Source organism: Oncorhynchus mykiss, chromosome 2 (genome assembly GCF_013265735.2).
Source record: "Oncorhynchus mykiss isolate Arlee chromosome 2, USDA_OmykA_1.1, whole genome shotgun sequence".
In the NCBI taxonomy this organism is placed as follows: Eukaryota; Metazoa; Chordata; class Actinopteri; order Salmoniformes; family Salmonidae; genus Oncorhynchus; species Oncorhynchus mykiss.
The window spans coordinates 94,300,072-94,319,113 of NC_048566.1; the positions used below are offsets into that span (position 1 = coordinate 94,300,072).

Below are 19,042 nucleotides of genomic sequence, written 5' to 3' on the forward strand. Positions count from 1 at the left end.
TCCTAGGCCTATCATAGGTATGTTGACTGAAAATGCAATTAACTATATTTCCCACAATGCACTGTTGATAACCTTCTGCGCCGCCGCAGTACTTACTGAATGCTTGCTTCATTCACTCCTCCCTATTTTAATGCTAGCTAAGATGGTGGTTAGAGCGTATCTTCTTTACAGATAAAAAAAACAAAACAAGAAAAGGACAAAACATCTATCAAGCTTTTTGAATTATAGCGCAATAATAAGCCTAACATAATCTCAAGTGTCTATACAAATCTGGACAGTTCAGAGACATCAGCAATCCCCGCCCAATTTGGTGTGACTGTCCATTTGGATTGGAATCCCTGTAATACGTACAGGGTAAGTAGCTAGCTAGTCGAAACTATTATTGTAACTGTCTGCTGGTAATTTCGTGGTAACATAACATTTAGCTTGAACGATTTTATACAGTGCATGAACGAATGTATACAGTTTCTGCCTCAATGCCAATCATTTTTGCATTGACGCCTAGCTAGTTGTGGATTTAATCTAATGTCAATCGTTTACTGTGTCTTGAGTCTGTTAGCTCGCAAGCTAACGTTAGTAGGCCGCAGTCGCTAACTAGCCTAGATTCTGAAGTTAGCTTGTTGGCTAATGTTAGCCTCTTAGCACTTTCGTTGGTTAACAAGCTGTCACTTTGTATTCACACGACAGTGCCTGTCATGTGAACGTTGGGTATTTACTCAAAGCAAAATGTCAAACGGACGGCATTTGACTCGTTGACTTGAGTCTTACTCCTATTTTTATTGTTTAGGCACCTGACCGGCTTTTTTTTTGCGAGCTAACTAACATATGTTAACACAGGAGAGAATCATTGCAAACCATTACCAGCATGCTAACGTTAATTACCTAGCTATTTGGCTTCATAGTATCAGTCATCTGACCATTGCTGCTTATAGTACTTGTATACCTGCATTATTTGTTGAGGGGAATGTTTGCTATGTCCGCTGTAGTTTAGCAACGGATTTAAATATGCGTTTGAACTATTATATTGGAAAGTACCTAATGTTAGTTGGTTAACTAGTGTTACCCATGGAGCTAACGTAAGCTAGTTTGTCAATGGCCGTTACTTGTAAATCAGCTAGCTAGCTCACTGGTTGAGTGACTTCCAGTTTGCAATCTATTTCTATTAAAGACCAGCGCGAACTGAGAAAACCCCAACATTCAATAGGCCTGGTTTTTAATCAGTCTTTGATCTATTACAGTTGACAGCTACAAGAAGGTACGCCCTCCTACTGTCTAAACAACATCACATAATGTGTTTGTGGCTGGCTGTCCTTACCACAATCTGCTACTTTCGTGTCAAGCTGTTGCCAATTGACCTGTAACACAGGCAGAAGTTGGTGATGATCCTCATAACATTCAGCTTCGACTACTAAAATATTAAGACACCAGTACCACTAGTTAAGTGAGCAGGTCTGATTTAGGCCTACGTTTTGCGTTGTCACTAGTGTACTATTAATGTTCTCCACTATCCAGGTGTCCGATCCAGCCTTTTTAATGCGAGTAAATTATGTCAGATAAAAAGTTTCTACAAGCTTGATGGAAACAGCAGATTTGTTGTTAAATTAAAAAAATGTCAACGAAACAAAATAAGCTACAAGAGGTGATCTTTTTGTGTTGGTAAAATTAATTATGTGAGAAATGAAGCTGTTTATGTGCAAATATTGATATAATAGCCATATCAAACTAAATTGATGGGAACACATCTCTGGATGGAAAATGCGCATCTTACTTTTTATAGGGATTTTTGAATATTTGCATGCAAATCTGTTTCCAATTGGATGGAAACCTATCAATTGTTGACTATTTATTTACCTACTTAGAAAATAGTCAAAATAGAGTCTGTGAGGAGCAGAATTGTCTTTCCAGTCTCTATCCTATCATCTGCACATGAAAGGAAATGTCTATTTATTGCTGCACTTTTCAACAATGACTGTCCCTTTTTATCCATCTCACTGTTTCATGTATGTTTTTAATGTTTATTGTTGGATCCTGACTGCACAACACATTTCCCAATTGGGACAATTAAGATAACTTGATGTCTTACTAAAGCTCCCATCCCGTACTACGCTCCTCCCTCCCAGCCGTGACACCTGCTCCCTTCACCGTACCATAGGATGTCCCACAGCCCCGAGATGAAGGATGACTCTATGGAGTGCCCTCTGTGCATGGAGCCGCTGGAGATTGACGACGTCAACTTCTTCCCCTGCACCTGTGGCTACCAGATCTGCCGCTTCTGCTGGCACCGCATCCGCACAGACGAGAACGGCCTCTGTCCCGCCTGCAGAAAGGTAAGTAATCTATCCTAACCCCTAGCCCTTCTGCTGGCACCGCATCTGAACAAACGAGAACAACCTTTGTCCTGTCTGCAGAAAGGTGCATAACCTATCCTAACCCCTAGCCCTTCTGCTGGCACCGCATCTGAACAAACGAGAACAACCTTTGTCCTGTCTGCAGAAAGGTGCATAACCTATCCTAACCCCTAGCCCTTCTGCTGGCACCGCATCTGAACAAACGAGAACAACCTTTGTCCTGTCTGCAGAAAGGTGCATAACCTATCCTAACCCCTAGCCCTTCTGCTGGCACCGCATCTGAACAAACGAGAACGACCTTTGTCCTGTCTGCAGAAAGGTGCATAACCTATCCTAACCCCTAGCCCTTCTGCTGGCACCGCATCTGAACAAACGAGAACGGCCTCTGCCCCGCCTGCAGATAGGTACTTAACCTATCCTAACCCCCTAGCCTTTCTCCTACACTTCTGCTGGCCCCGTGTCCGCACAGACGAGAACGGCCTCTGCCCCGTCTGCAGAAAAAGGCTGGCTCGTTGGGGTTATGGAAATGTGACCTACAGTCTAGTACAGGGCTTTTCAACCCTGTTCCTGGAGAGCTACGCTCCTGTTGGTTTTCGTTTCAACCCCAGTTGTAACTAACCTGATTCAGCTTATCAACCAGCAAATTATTATAATCGGGTGCGCTTGATTACGGTTGGAACGACAACCTACATGACAGTAGCGCTCCAGGAACAGGGTTGGAGAGTACTGATCTAGTATAATGTAATACTACTTTATTCATCCATCAGAGACAGAAATGATTCTACTCAGCTCCTAACACTCCCCAGAAGGATATACCTATAGTCTGTATAGGTGAGTTTACCTGTCTATCTCTGCTCCTACCATCCAGCCGTACCCGGAGGACCCTGCGGTGTACAAGCCCCTGTCACAGGAGGAGATCCAGAGGATAAAGAATGAGAAGAAGCAGAAACAGAACGAGAAGAAGCAGAAGGTGACAGAGAACAGGAAACACCTGGCCAGCGTCAGGGTGGTGCAGAGAAACCTGGTGTTTGTGGTCGGGCTCTCTCAAAGGCTCGCAGATCCAGAGGTGAGACACCTATGAGCTTACTACATTAATATACATTGAGTGTATATTAGATGTTCTTTCCATGACATTGACTGACCAGGTGAAAATGATGATCCCGTATTGATGTCACTTGTTAAAACTGCCCCATGTAGATCATGGGGCAGCAGGTAGCTTAGTGGTTAGAGCGTTGGGCCAGTAACCAAAAGGTTGCTAGATTGAATCCCCGAGCTGACAAGGTAAAAAATGTGTCATTCTGCCCCTGAACAAGACAGTTAACCCACTGTTCCTAGGCTGTCATTGTAAATAAGAATTTGTTCTTAACTGACTTGCCTAGTTTAATAAATAAAATGAATGGGAGGAGACGGGTTAAATATTTTCTAAGCTTTGAGACAATTGAGACATGGATTGTGTGTGTGTGCCATTCAGAAGGTGAAAGGGCAAGACAAAGTGAAGTGCCTTTGAATGTGGTATGGTAGTATGTGCCAGGCAAACTGGTTTGTGTCAAGAACTGCAATGCTGCTGGGTTTTTCATGCTCAACAGTTTCCTTTGTGTGTATAAAGAACAGTCCACCACCCAATAGACATCCAGCCAACTTGACACAATTGTAGGAAGCATTGGAGTCAACATTGGCCAGCATTCCTGTGGAACGCTTTCAACACCTTGTAGAGTGCGGGTCCTGGTGAATTGAGGTTGTTCTGAGGGCAAAAGAGGAGGTGTTCCTAATGTTTGGAATACTCAGTGTAGATCTACTATATCCGTATAGGCCAATCAATCAAATGTATTTGTAAAGCCCTTCGTACATCAACTGATATCTCAAAGTGCTGTACAGAAACCCAGCCTAAAACCCCAAACAGCAAACAATGCAGATGTAGAAGCACAGTGGCTAGGAAAAACTCCCTAGAAAGGCCAGAACCTAGGAAGAAACCTAGAGAGGAACCATGCTATGAGGGGTGGCCAGTCCTCTTCTGGCTGTGCCGGGTGGAGATTATAACAGAGCATGGCCGAGATGTTCAAATGTTCATAGATGACCAGCAGGGTCAAATAATAATAATCACAGTAGTTGTCGAGGGTGCAGCAAGTCAGCACCTCAGGAGTAAATTTCAGTTGGCTTTTCATAGCCGATCATTCAGAGTATCTAGATCCTTTTTGTTAAGGTGGCAAAATTCCAGAAATACCCAAGTTTTCCAGAAATTGGGAATCTTACCACTAGGATTTTTGGAAAACATGGGAAATTTGTGAGTTTCCTGAATTTTGCAACCCTAGTTGAACTAGCCTTTTTTGAGGATTTTCCTCTTGAAGCCTCACCGACCAAAATGTGAGTCCATCATCGATAGTGTAGGAGACATCTAGGTAATTAGTTGTTTTTAAGATATCCATATTTTCTCATCTGATTTCAGACAAATGCCATAGGTTTCTTCTGTAAGTAACGTGATATACTATCCCATTCCTTCTTCAGTTAACCCATGCACACTTTTTTTTTTTTACCTGGGAAATGTTGTTTTTTTCCTGCTTATGTGCAGAGTACATCGTTTTATTGTTAGAGTATTTGATGTTCACAGATGCCGGTGGAGATCAAAAGCACTTGATTTGATTGGAAATAGTTTTTAACACGACGCGGTAAATTTACTGAAGTCATTTTTTAAAGGGATACTGCAAGATTTCGAGACTTGGGGTTGTATTTCTCATAGAGATGTAGAGGTCACAATTGTTGTATCTGTCCCATTTATGGTGTTTGTGAGTCCGTGGGAAATCCCATTGAGACGGATACAACATTGCGATCTCTGTACATCTCTATGCTACATTGGGACAGAAAATGGATAACCATAAAAAATATATATATCTATTAGCATTAATAAATAACTACCCCAGCTTTACAGTAGTTAGATTTATTTTCCTGCTTTTGAAAGGAGCTGGCTACTGTACTGGGAGACTTCCAGCAAAAGCCCTAAGCTAATGTCAATCATCTCAACTGCACACAGAGACATAACATTTGTATCCATGAGTTGTTCACTCCAACCCTGTTCCTGTAGGTTTTCACTCCAACCCTAGTTTAACACACCTGACTCTAATAATTAGTTGGTTGATAAGCTGAATCAGGTTAGTTACAATTGGGGTCTGAGTTAAAACCTGAAGGGGGGGTTGCTCTCCAGGAACAGGGTCGGAGTGAACCTGAGGGGGGGGTTGCTCTCCAGGAACCGGGTCGGAGTGAACCTGAAGGAGGGGTTGCTCTCCAGGAACAGCGGTGGAGAGCCCTGCTTTAAGTAGTTGGACAAAGATATTCAGAATTTCTTCTTACTATTCTGTTACTTGATCATATTTCCGGTCTACTGACCTAGCTATATTTGTTTTCCCTCGACTGTATTTATGAAGCTTTGTTTGTGAGAAATGTCTCCATCTCTATTCATTTCTGCACAGGTTCTAAAAAGGCCAGAGTATTTTGGGAAGTTTGGGAAAATACACAAGGTGGTCATCAACAACAGCACATCATATGCAGGTTCACAGGTAAGAACTGGTTCTTTGTGGCTCACTTGGGAGGAGGGTAGCACACTTAGGTTGGTAACGGAGAACAGTCGTGGGTTCTATCGCCATACTAAAATATATACAGTACCAGTCAAAAGTTTAGACACACCTACTCATTCAAGGGTTTTTCTTTATTTTTACTCTTTTCCACATTGTAGAATAATAGTGAAGACATCAAAACCATGAAATAACACACATGGAATCATGTAGTAACCAAAAAAGTATAAAACAAATCGAGATGTGTTTTGTATTCTTCAAATTAGCCACCATTTGCCTTGATGACAGCTTTGCACACTCTTGGCATTCTGTCAACCAGCTTGACCTGGAATGCTTTACCCACAGTCTTGAAAGGGGTTCCCACATATGCTGATCACTTGTTGGCTGCTTTTCCTTGACTCTGCGGTCCAATTCATCCTAAACCATCTCAATTGGGTTGAGGTTGGGTGATTGTGGAGGACTGATGCAGCACTCCATCACTCTCCTTCTTGGTCAAATAGCCCTTACACAGCCTGGAGGTGTGTTTTGTGTTGTTGTCCTGTTGAAAAACAAATGATAGTCCCACTAAGCGCACACCAGATGGGATGGCGTATCGCTGCAGAATGCTGTGGTAGCCATGCTGGTTAGGTGTGCCTTGAATTCTAAATAATTCACTGACAGTGTCACCAGTAAAGCCCCATCACATCTCCTCCTCCATGCTTCACGGTGGCAACCACATGCGAAAATCATCCGTTCACCTAATCTGCGTCTCACAAAGACACGGCGGTTGGAACCAGAAATCTACAATTTGGACTCATCAGAACAAAGGATAGATTTCCACCGGTCTTAAGTCCATTTCTTTTGTTTCTTGGCCCAAGCAAGTATCCTCTTCTTATTGGTGTCCTTTAGAAGTGGTTTATATGCTGCAATTCTCCCATGAAGGTCTGCTTCACACAGTCTCCTCAGAACAGTTGATGTTGAGATGTGTCTGTTACTTTAACTCTGTGAAGCATTTATTTGGGCTGCAATTTCTGAGGCTCGTAACTTTAATGAACTTGTACTCTGCAGCAGAGGTAACTCTGGGTTTTCCTTTCCTGTGGTCGCCCTCATGAGAGCCAGTTTCATCATAGCTCTTGGTTTTTGCGACTACACTTGAAACGTTCAAAGATCTTGAAATTTTCAGAATTGACTGACCTTCATGTTTTAAAGTAGTGATGGACTGTCCTTTCTCTATACTTATGAGCTGCTCTTGGCATAATATGGACTTGGTATTTTACCAAATAGGGCTATCTTCTGTATACCACACAATTGATTGGCTCAATGCATTAAGAAGTAAAGAATTTGGAATTGAACTTTTAACAAGGTAGGCCTGTTAATTGAAATGCATTCCAGGTGACTACCTCGTGAAGCTGGTTGAGAGAATGCCAAGAGTGTGCAAAGCGGCCATCAAGGTTACTTTGATGAATCGTAGATTTAACACTTTTGGTTACTACATGATTCGATATGTGTTAGTAAATATTTTTGATATCTTCACTATTTTTTTTCTGCAATGTAGAAAAAATAAAGAAAAACGCTTGAGTGGGTAGGTGTCTGTGCTGTCAATTACTTTGGAGAAAAGTCAGATCATAAAAAGTGGGATTGAATTCAAAAGTGGGTTTCTCTCAATACATCTCTAACAAAGCAGTGTGTTTTCTTATGACCTATTCTGAATATTATTATTATTATTATTATAACTTTTCTGATCCACAGGGTCCCAGTGCCAGTGCCTATGTCACCTATATCCGCTCTGAAGACGCCCTCAGAGCAATACAATGTGTAAACAATGTAGTGGTGGACGGCAGAACACTCAAGGTGACCGAAACAGACATTCAGGGCCAGTTTCTTGGACACGAATTAAACCAAATCCTGGATAACAATTCTCAATGGAGAAATTCCATTGAAGGAGCATTTTAGTCCAGGACAAAGCTTAATCTGTCTGGGAAACTGGTCCTAGAAGTAACTGTTTGTAGACTTATTGTAAGATCGTACTTTATTTGATAACGTTCCTTATCTTAAATGCTATATGACCTTTTGTCTTAGATATGTAATAATATGATTTAGAGGGCAACAACTGAAGATAACATTTGTCAAGTACATTTTCACTGAGCTCTCCTTTCTGTATTTAAAATCATGTATTTTTTTTTTTTAATGCAGGCTTCTTTAGGTACAACAAAATACTGCAGTTACTTCCTCAAAAGCATGCAGTGTCCCAAACCAGACTGTATGTATCTACATGAGCTGGGGGACGAGGCGGCTAGCTTTACTAAAGAGGAGATGCAGGTAACATATCCTTTTTTTTTTCTTCCTGTGTGATTTGTTGGTGGGTGAATAGAGATGCCTAACAACTTTCTCTTGACGTCATGTACTGTCCTTGCCTGTGTGTTTACCTTGTCCCCGGTTAGATCTTGTTCTTTTATTTCCTTTTTGGATGTTTTAGTATCTGCCTTTTCCATGTTCTTACTTCAAGTGACTTTGGACCTCAGTATTAATGTTATTTGAAGCTAGCCTGGTCCCAGATCTGGATGTGCTGTATAGCCAATTCCTAATGTCGTTGTCATGCTAGATCTGGGTCTAGGTGGAAGCTGCGACACAGTTGAATTGAGTAGGTGTCTGTGGCGAACAGTGGGAGCGTTGTGTGTTTATGATTCACTGCTTAAATGACTTAACGTTATTATGTTTGTCCTTAGGCTGGGAAACACCAAGAATACGAGCAAACACTACTCCAGGACCTCTACAAAATGAACCCAAGCTTTCTACAAACGTCACCGTGTGCAGGGGAAAAATCAAAAAGCAGATCTTCAAATTCTACACACAGGTATGTTTGGTATTTTGGCTTCCCCCTATCTACCCAACAGTAAATATTTGCCCCGGAGGCTGTGGCACTAACCGCTTGACCACCTTAGGCTTCTATCGATTTCCACCACACAACATCTCTTTATTAGACATTTGTCCATTTATCACAACAGACCCAACAATGGCAAAGATGGGTGGCCGATTCAATCGGGGTACGGTGGCAAACTGGCCAATGGCCTGTCAGAGGACAGGAAGTCTCCTCCGCTGCTAGACTGCTGCCTGGACCCAGAGGGCATGACCTCCGATGGGTTAGGACTTGGCCTGGGGCTGGACACCGAGCTGGAGATGGGGTCTGGTCAGGGTGCAGCCCTGTCCCCCTTCTCCTCTAACTGTGACAGCAACAGGTAATATGGAACAGGGCTTCTCAAACCTTTTGAGTAATGGACCACTTTTGTGAAAGCATCCCCTCATAATCAGAACATTACTTGAGTGCCATTTTAACAAATAGCCTACAAGGAATTTTTTACTATGACTTCTGCATTACATGGCCAGACGAACCAAGTCTCAGCCCCGGGGAAGGAACATTTTAAAAGGCCCGCATTTTGCCATCGGAGAGACAATAATGCAGATTTAAAGCGAATTTCCCGTAATTCTACACTTTTTGCCATTAGGCAGAGAGAACTTCGCAGTTTTTAAAACTTAAATTACAGTGCAGTTAAGTTTTTTTTTTATTAAATGGGGGAGGGAATAGTATTGAGTTGAAAAAATGTATAATTGGAGTACTGTGGATATCAATATGTCTGTGAGCCTCCGAGGCCCATGTTGCCCAGAGTTAAGAACATACATTATAGATTAATATTACACACTTTAAATATATTCCATGGATCCCTTGGCCAAAATTCTCTTTTTGTAATATTAATTTTAAAAAATTGTGTGGGTGGATATAGATTGAGAGATCTGGCCACAGACCCCCTGCAGTACCTTGATCACACTTTGAGAACCCCTGATATGCAGTGCCTTCAGAAAGTATTCATACCCCTTGACTTATTCCACATTTTGTTGTTACAGCCTGAATTCAACATGGGTACTCCATAGTGACAATGAAAACATGTTTTAAAAAATTGGTGCAAATTTATTGAAAATGAAATGCATAAATATCTCATTTACATAAGTATTCACAATCCTGAATCATCTTTGGCAGTGATTTACAGCGTTCTTGGTAAATCATCTTTGGCAGTGATTTACAGCGTTCTTGGTAAATCATCTTTGGCAGTGATTTACAGCGTTCTTGGTAAATCATCTTTGGCAGTGATTTACAGCGTTCTTGGTAAATCATCTTTGGCAGTGATTTACAGCGTTCTTGGTAAATCATCTTTGGCAGTGATTTACAGCGTTCTTGGTAAATCATCTTTGGCAGTGATTTACAGCGTTCTTGGTAAATCATCTTTGGCAGTGATTTACAGCGTTCTTGGTAAATCATCTTTGGCAGTGATTTACAGCGTTCTTGGTAAATCATATTTGGCAGTGATTTACAGTGTTCTTGGTAAATCATCTTTGGCAGTGATTTACAGCGTTCTTGGTAAATCATCTTTGGCAGTGATTTACAGTGTTCTTGGTAAATCTCTTAGAGCTTTCCACAACTGGATTATACACTATTTTTTCCTATTTATTATTTTCTAAATTCTTAAAGCTCTATCAAATTGGTTGTTGATCATTGCTGGACATCCATTTTCAGGTATTAACATAGATTTTCAAGTAGATTTAAATCTAAACTGTAACTCGGCCCCTCAGGAACATTAGCTGTTTTCTTGGTAAGCAAATCCAGTGTAGATTTTGCCTTGTGTTTTAGGTTATTGTCTTGCTGAAAGGTAAATTCATTCCCAGTTTTTGGTGGAAAGCAGACTGTACCAGGTTTTCCTCTAGGATTTTGCCTGTGCTTAGCTCCATTCAGTTTTTTTTTCTTATCCTGAAAAACTCGCCATTCCTTAAAGATTACAAGCATACCCGTAACATAATGCAGCCACCACTATGCTTGAAAATATGTAGTGGTACTCAGTAATGTGCTGTATTGGATTTGTCCCAAACGTAACACTTTGTATTCAGGACAAAAGGGAATTGCTGAACACGTTTTTTTTGCAGTATTACTTTAGTGCCTTATTGCAATCAGGATGCATGTTTTGGAATAGTTATTTTTCCTGTACAGACTTCCTTTTCACTGTCATTTAGGTTAGTATTGTTGCGTAACTACAATGTTGTTGATCCATCCTCAGTTTTCTCCTATCACAGGCATTTAACTCTGTTTTAAATTTACCATTGACCTCATGGTGAAATCCCTGAAATTGTGAGGCATTGGAAAACCTCCCTGGTCTGCGTGGTTGAATCTGTTTGAAATTCACTGCTCAACTGAGGGACCTTACAGTTCTGTATGTGTGTACCTAGTACAGAGGCGAGGTAGTCATTAACTGTACCTAGTACAGAGGCGAGGTGGTCGTTGACTGTACAGAGGCGAGGTGGTCGTTGACTGTACAGAGGCGAGGTGGTCGTTGACTGTACAGAGGCGAGGTGGTCGTTGACTGTACAGAGGCGAGGTGGTCGTTGACTGTACAGAGGCGAGGTGGTCGTTGACTGTACAGAGGCGAGGTGGTCGTTGACTGTACAGAGGCGAGGTGGTCGTTGACTGTACAGAGGCGAGGTGGTCGTTGACTGTACAGAGGCGAGGTGGTCGTTGACTGTACAGAGGCGAGGTGGTCGTTGACTGTACAGAGGCGAGGTGGTCGTTGACTGTACAGAGGCGAGGTGGTCGTTCAAAAATCATGTTAAACACTATTATTGCACACAGAGTCCATGCAACTGATTATGTGACTTGTGAAGCACACTGTTACTCCTGGACTTATTTAAGCCATAACAGTTTGAATACTTATTGACTCAAGACATTTTAACTTTTTTTAAATTAATTTGTAAAAACATTATTCCACTTTGATTATGGGTTATTGTATGTAGGCCAGTGACCAAAAAAAATCTACAATTGATCAATTTTAAGTTCAGACTTTAACACAACGAAATGTGTAAAGTCAAGGGTGAGACTACTTTCTGAAGGCACTGTACAAGACTAAGACTTTAGTCCATTTTACAATGACAACAGAGATGTTATACTGTATACTGGAGGGTTAAACCAAGCTTACTGAGAAGGCAGGCAGTACTATTCTGTCCTGCATGGTTACACATTCACTATAGTTTCTGGAATCGTGTTGAAAAGGGCTGTGTGAAGAGAGAATCCAAGCCGGCCCTAGTTTGATTCAGGTCAGCACAATAAAGTGAAAAGGCTATAACTTCCAGGCCAAACGGGTCTCCTTTTGGTCTGTTTTAAATGCTGGTGGTGGGCCATGAAAATCATAGTCTGTTTCTCTTTAGTCCCAGCGACAAACCTCCGGAAACAATAAGTATGGTGAATGGAGAGGCATTACAACAGGTACGAAGACCTTTACTAATGACCTAATGTAGAAGTACAGAAATGTTTGAACCTTTCTACATGTGTTTTCAAGATGTGTATAAGTATATAGATAATGACTTTATTACATGAGGAACATATTGATGTTATTTAGGGAAATTATTGTTAAATATATGTATACAGTTTCTTCTGGGCCATTTCAAATATAGCTGATTTATTTCTTACAAATGTTACATTGTCACAGACATTACCAATGTCCCCCCCCCCCCCTCTCCAGATGCCTAACAGTGAGTCCCCCTCCTCTCCTCCGGGGCTGACCAGACCCCCGAGCAGTCTGGTGGTTCCTATCAGTGTAGTGGATCTCACCGCCCGCTCTCCCTTCGAGGGAGCTGCTGCAGAGTCCCAGTCGCTGTTCTCAGACAACAGTAACTTCAGACAACCCAACCCTATCCCGTCTGGCCTGCCCCCCTTCCCAAACACGCCTAGAGGGGGACCCGACTGGCCCATGACCCCTGAACCACAGAGCCTCTTCGCATCAGGTGGGTTGTGTGGGGTAGACACTGAGACACACACACACACACACTGTTTAGTAGACGATGCTTCCTTTTAACAGTGCAGTGTCGCGTCCCGGGTGGAGCAGTGGTCTAAGGCACTGCTGTGCCACCAGAGACACTGGGTTCGCGCCCAGGCTCTGTCGCAACCGGGAGGCCCATGTGGCGGCGCACAATTGGCCTAGCATCGTCCGGGTTAGGGAGGGTTTGGCCGGCAGGGATGTCCTTGTCTCATCGAGCACTAGCGACTCCTGTGGCGGGCCGGGCTCAGTGCACGCTGACCTGGTCGCCAGGTGTACAGTGTTTCCTCCGACACATTGGTGCAACTAGCTTCCGGGTTGGATGCGCATTGGGTCAAGAAGCAGAGCGGCTAGGTTGGCTTGTGTTTCGGAGGACGCATGGCTCTTGACCTTCGCCTCTCCTAAGTCTGTACAGGAGTTGCAACAAGATTGTAACTACTAACAATTGGACACAACAAAACAAGGGGTGAAAAAAAACAGTGCAGTGTCTGCTCCACTGCTTTTCAACTTTGAAACATAACCACTAGATAAGTTTTCCATGGTTCTCTCCCTTCCCCAGACACAATACCGGTCTCGTCCTCCACAGACTGGCAGGCGGCCTTCGGCTTCGGCTCCTCATCCAAGACACAACAGCAGGACGACGACCTAGGCTTCGACCCCTTCGACATCACGAGGAAGGCCCTGGCTGACCTCATAGAGAAGGAGCTGTCAGTCCAGGACCAGCCCAGTCCGCTGGGGTCCCCCGGCCCCTTCAGCCTCCACCACCCCGGGTCCCACCACGGCCTTCACCTGCCCCCCTCCAACCCCAACCATTTCCCCAGTAGCCTTGGACCTCCACCCCGCCTCTCTCAGCTCCACCACAGGCAAATCTATAGTTCTTTTAGTTTCCCTGGTTCCCAGAGTCAGAGTAGTCATCATGGTGGCAGTCAGGCTGCCCAGGCCGCCACAGCCTCTCGGCATCCCTGGATGGACATGTCTCCCTCGGCACGCAACAATAATCACCTCTCACACTTGAACCACTTGGCCAACGCTGGAGGGGGACACGGAAACTTCCTGGACTTGAGCATGCCTCCTCAGCGCCACAGTACAGGGCTGGGAGGGATCCCCATATCGGGTAGGTTGTTATAAGACCCTGGCTCTGTCTTCTTGGAGTGTTGAGGTTAGGAGTAAGTTATGTCTTGTCCCAATTCAGGAATTAAACAAAAATTGAAATTGGCATTTCAGTTTAAATCCTGAATGGACTGAATTGAAATTCAGTTGACCCCAACCCTGTTTGAGTCATGTTTAATACAGTCTGTCCAGTAGGACTGTAGCAAGCATTGAATGTCAAAACATGTCATCGTTTTGCCGATTTCTCCCATGTTTCCTGCAAGGTCAAAATGACAAATGACATGTAATGTAGTTCTGTGTTCTGGCCACAAGATGGCAGTCCAAAGCCACCTGTGAAGGTGTGGATTCATAAAATCTGTAATAAATGAAGCAAATCAGCACTGCTTATTTTCTAATTAAATATGTTTTCTCTCTAGAAAGCAGCTGTTCTATAGATGGCCTCAATGTGAAAGAATGGCAGGCTGGCCTGAGAGCTCTCCTCCCCAACATAAACATCAACTTCGGCGGTCTCCCCAACTCCTCCTCTTCCTCCTCCTCCTCCTCGTCCTCCAGTGTGAACCACATCGGGCGGCCCAACCACCTGGGGGGTCCTGGGGGGCTAAATGGGCCAGGGGGGCTATCACACAGCCTCAGCTGGGACGGTACAGCCAGCTGGATGGACCCAGCCATCATCACAGGTAGTGAGTAACCCCAGACGTATTTATTACACGGGTACAATGCGATGATGATAATGACTTTATTCTGTCATATAACATGCGGATATTTAACAACTATTTACACTAACTTATTAAGATAGGCTTGAAAGTGTTATAAGCAGAGTTGGACATGTCATCTTTATTTAGCCAGGATACTCTACTCACCAACAATAGTCACTGTTTTCCATGGAGATCTGTAGACTGCACTAAAGATACTAAATGGAAGTGGGTCTCCATGGTTTCTCCAGCTGGTCCCGAGGGCTCCCTCTGGGTACATGTTTTGGTTTTTGCCCTAATCAAAGGCTGATGATGAGTTGGCTATTTTGAATCTGCTGTGTGGTGCTAGGGCAAAAACCAAAGCATGCAGAGTTTGGGAAACTCTGTCCTACAGTTCTCACTCACTCACTCATCCATCTCTCTCCTCTCTTCAGGCATCCCAGCCTCGACAGGGAACAGTTTAGACCTTTTCCAAGAAGACCAGAACCCTCCCCACTGGCTCAAGTCCCTCCAGGCCCTGACCGAGATGGACGGCCCTGCCTTGCCTAGCTCCTCTCTCCCCCAGCAGCCCCAGAACCAACAGCACCTGTCCCTCCACAGCCACCACCACGGCCTCCTAGACCAGGCTGCCTCACACCCACACCTCCCCCTCCACCACAGAGCTGGCTCCGGCTGGGCCCCTTACCTTCCCAGCCTGGCCCAACCCACACAGGCCAACCCCAGCCAGTTTCACAGCCCTCCCCCAGGCTTCCAGACAGCCTTCAGACCCCCAGGCCAGGGCGCTACCGAGCTGCTAAACAGTACCACCGCCGGAGACCGACACTAAAGACAGATTACAGCAGTGTCCCAACCCGATACAGATACAGTGTACACACACACCAATCTGCAGATTATCAAATTATGAAGAATTATTAGCTAACAAAATAACAAGGCTGCTTTCTTTGTCCTTTAAACTTCTATCTTTTTGTTCTGTTCTGACGGCCTGTTTGTTCCTTTTTTTTTTTTCTTTCTTTTCCCCGTGTCACATGACATGCATTGTTAGTTACCCTCCCTTTTGGCCTGCCACCGACCAAGTCAATGCCTTACTGTGAGCTCCAGTAGTCAGGGGTGTGTTCAGTAGTTGTGAAACATTTTGAAAACGGAAAGTGTTTCTTATTGGACAGATAAATCCATGTAGTCCCTGCCGGTTTCACTTAGTTTTCTTTCGTTTGGTGCATAATGAATATGACCCGGGTGAATTTATTTGGGATCAGACACTGCTGTGAGCTTCACTTGAGGTCCGTTCTTTATGATCTAGACGAGCACGGAGAACAGGAGCAGTACTAGGTATGGTGTCGCCGAAGTCGATCACTACAAAACGCACAGGAAACAAGATTAACGTGGGTAATTTTAAGAAGTTAACTCGTGATTTAAATATGAAATGGGTGAAAGAAGTGAAGTCACGATTACTCTGAGGATGAAGCAACCAAATTAATGGAAATCTGCTCTTAAAGCTTTGCCCTAAAAACCCTCATCAACCCCACTTTCAACAGAACAGGAGACCTGGATGAAACTCTACGCTCCCTCGCTGCAGAGAAGCCCTGGAGCGGTTCACTTTGGGCATGTGGCAAAATGCCTCAGTTTAACGGTTTAACAGGTATGGTTGGGAATCTTTCGAGAACTATTGTTGAGGGACTTGTCGTAGTTGGTTCAGATGACAGGAAATTCTGCAGACAGAGATGGGCGGACTAAGACGTCAGGAGGGGTGAGTTGAGGGCACAGGTAGACTATACATGCTACGGTTTCCATGTTAGACACACGGTCACAATGGTGACGTTCCAGGCCGACTAGATTGTAGTCGTGCTGCACTCAATGCAGCAACCAATGATCAACCTTTTGAAGTCAATGTCAGACTGCTATATCATATGTGGTTAGCTGAGAACTGATCAGCTATAGCTGATTTTAACTGGTTAGCTGAGAACACCTATCCAGGCGTTGTGAGATCTGGCAGACGACTGCAATGTAGTCTGCCTGGAACGCGCCCAGCCAATGACTTGTCTCATGCAGGTCATTAAAACCAACGTTCATCCCTTTGGGGTCAGGGGTCATGGTGCCCCGTCCTGTAGTAGAGGGAAGATTCAGTTGAACCTCTGTATCAGAGGAAGTAGCACCACCTAACAGGAGGGCTGGCCGACTGGTTAAAGAGTCTCGCCACTGTTCGCTGGTCGGAAGAAGAATAGGCCAAGACTCGCGATACCAGACCTCGGCACGCTAACTGCTAATTCTGGTGAAACGGAGCGGTTGGCGTCGAGGCTAGGGAAAAAAAGTACAGTATTTAAAAACTGTTGGGAGTATTACAGGCTAATACTGGGACGTCCTGAAACCAGGATTTGGTCTTATACACAGTGCCACTGTGTGGCACCTCCAGTAGCTAAACCCTTATCAGGAGAACTACCAGAAAGCAGACAAAACAGAAATTAAGGTGTTGATGAAAAGGCTTCCAGGATATGCAGGTCAAAACTAATACTAATAAGGGTAGCCAATAGCGTTACAAGTTTACACCTTGTTAGACCCGCGAGGGCTTTCAACGAGGCCTTACCATGAATTAATGAGAGACGCTTGAGTGATTGGGAAAGGGTGTCAAGATGTTCTGATATGTATCTGTATAAAACCTCTGAGAATGGAAATAATGCAATGTGATATCGTAAAGTGCTACAAGACAAGCTGACAAACGACGGCTTGCAATTTAATCCAAGGAGCTCTCTGCCTTCCTATGGGCCAAGAGAATGAATAACCTCTCCTCCCTTCACAGCCTCTTTCTTTTAGGCTTAACTCATGATCTCTCCATCTTTCTCTCTCTCCCTCTTTCTCCTGCCGTCCCCTATTAAAAACAGTATTCACCAGAAACAAGAACTGATCCAGGAGAAACCAACAGTCAGTCGTACTACCGTGGTTTTAAACATGACGCTGAGTTAAACACTCATTGAGGAGCTTAAAGGAATTGAACTGTCCTCTGCAGGTCTGGAAAAAGAAACCTTAAATAAAATGGAAAAACCCAGTGCTCGATTTGGCTCTTTTTGTTTCACAGATTCACACACTGTCACGTTTCCTTGTCGTTAAAGTATTACATTGACTGTTCTGAAGTGTCATAACATGTCGATACAACCAGTGTTACAACTCGTAGGGTCTGTTTCCTGGACACGGATGAAATCCTATCCTGGACTAAAACCCTATTTCAATGGAGAATGTCCATTTGAGCATGCTTTCTACTCCAGCACTAGATTTGTTCTGCGCCTGGGAAACAGACCCCTAATGTTTCTGATGTAACGTCAGCTTGATCTCCACAGGAAACAGACCCCTAATGTTTCTGATGTAACGTCAGCTTGATCTCCACAGGAAACAGACCCCTAATGTTTCTGATGTAACGTCAGCTTGATCTCCACAGGAAACAGACCCCTAATGTTTCTGATGTAACGTCAGCTTGATTTCCACACTGCGAATACCTGCATTTTAAGACCAGTAGAAAATTTGAATGATCTTAAATGTGACACCACATAAACTCAAGTCAATCAATCATTACTTAAATGTTAAAGAGAGACATTTCTTCAGGACTGTATTTTTACTTTCTCTCCACCAGGGGGCAGAGTATTCTCTCCCTGCTGAGGCTCTGTATCCCAAATTTAGTCTGTTGTATCCCAAATTTAGTCTGTTGTATCCCAAATTTAGTCTGTTTCCCAAATTTAGTCTGTTGTTTCCCAAATTTAGTCTGTTGTTTCCCAAATTTAGTCTGTTGTTTCCCAAATTTAGTCTGTTGTTTCCCAAATTTAGTCTGTTGTTTCCCAAATTTAGTCTGTTGTATCCCAAATTTAGTCTGTTGTTTCCCAAATTTAGTCTGTTGTTTCCCAAATTTAGTCTGTTGTTTCCCAAATTTAGTCTGTTGTTTCCCAAATTTAGTCTGTTGTTTCCCAAATTTAGTCTGTTGTTTCCCAAATGTAGTCTGTTGTATCCCAAATTTAGTCTGTTGTTTCCCAAATTTAGTCTGTTGTTTCCCAAATGGCCCGCTATTCCATATATAGTGCACTACTTTTGACCAGAGCCCTGTATTGTACTACATAGAGAATAGGATGCTGTTTGAGACGGAGACCCTGTTTCCCCCGACAACAGTTGGGAGAGCTCAGTGGGATGTTGACGCTCAGGTACTGAAGGTTATCTCTAAGTACATTGCGTCTTCATTGTTTATCCCCTGTAAAACCCCTGTAATTGTTTTTAATTCTGTCCCAACTGATATCAAATTGACTTTGTCCTACATTGATTTATTGACTTTGAAAAGTTGGCAGGAGTATGTGGCCAGCTAGATGGTGCTCTCAGATCTGAGGGTTTGTCTGAGAGGTAGGAGTGTGTGTGTGTGTGTTCTTGCATACTGTATGCAGTCCTCACCCACCTCCTGTGCAGTGCAACCTGGTCCACGCAGCCAGCCAGCCCATGCAGTACTATGTGGCTACCTGCAGCAGAATAGCAGT

General features: G+C 43.6%; 1 protein-coding gene across 6 annotated transcripts; it reads left to right on the forward strand.

Annotated features, from left to right (window-relative positions):
• The first annotated feature begins 97 nt into the window (after positions 1–97).
• Positions 98–17,584, forward strand: LOC110500101 (CCR4-NOT transcription complex subunit 4). 6 transcript variants are annotated; one of them, XM_036959543.1, is made up of 13 exons: positions 98–354; positions 2,089–2,327; positions 3,217–3,414; positions 5,810–5,896; positions 7,640–7,741; positions 8,084–8,209; positions 8,617–8,744; positions 8,896–9,126; positions 12,134–12,191; positions 12,415–12,709; positions 13,301–13,855; positions 14,268–14,531; positions 14,978–17,584. In XM_036959543.1, the coding sequence occupies exons 2-13, from the start codon at positions 2,154–2,156 to the stop codon at positions 15,367–15,369; spliced, it is 2,610 nt and encodes an 869-aa protein (XP_036815438.1). In that variant the 5' UTR covers positions 98–354; positions 2,089–2,153; the 3' UTR covers positions 15,370–17,584. The 6 variants fall into 6 exon arrangements, with proteins under 6 accessions (XP_036815438.1, XP_036815430.1, XP_036815446.1 ...); XM_036959535.1 differs by having other exon boundaries at positions 2,121–2,327; XM_036959551.1 differs by having other exon boundaries at positions 2,121–2,327; positions 14,268–14,528.
• The last annotated feature ends 1,458 nt before the right edge of the window (positions 17,585–19,042 follow it).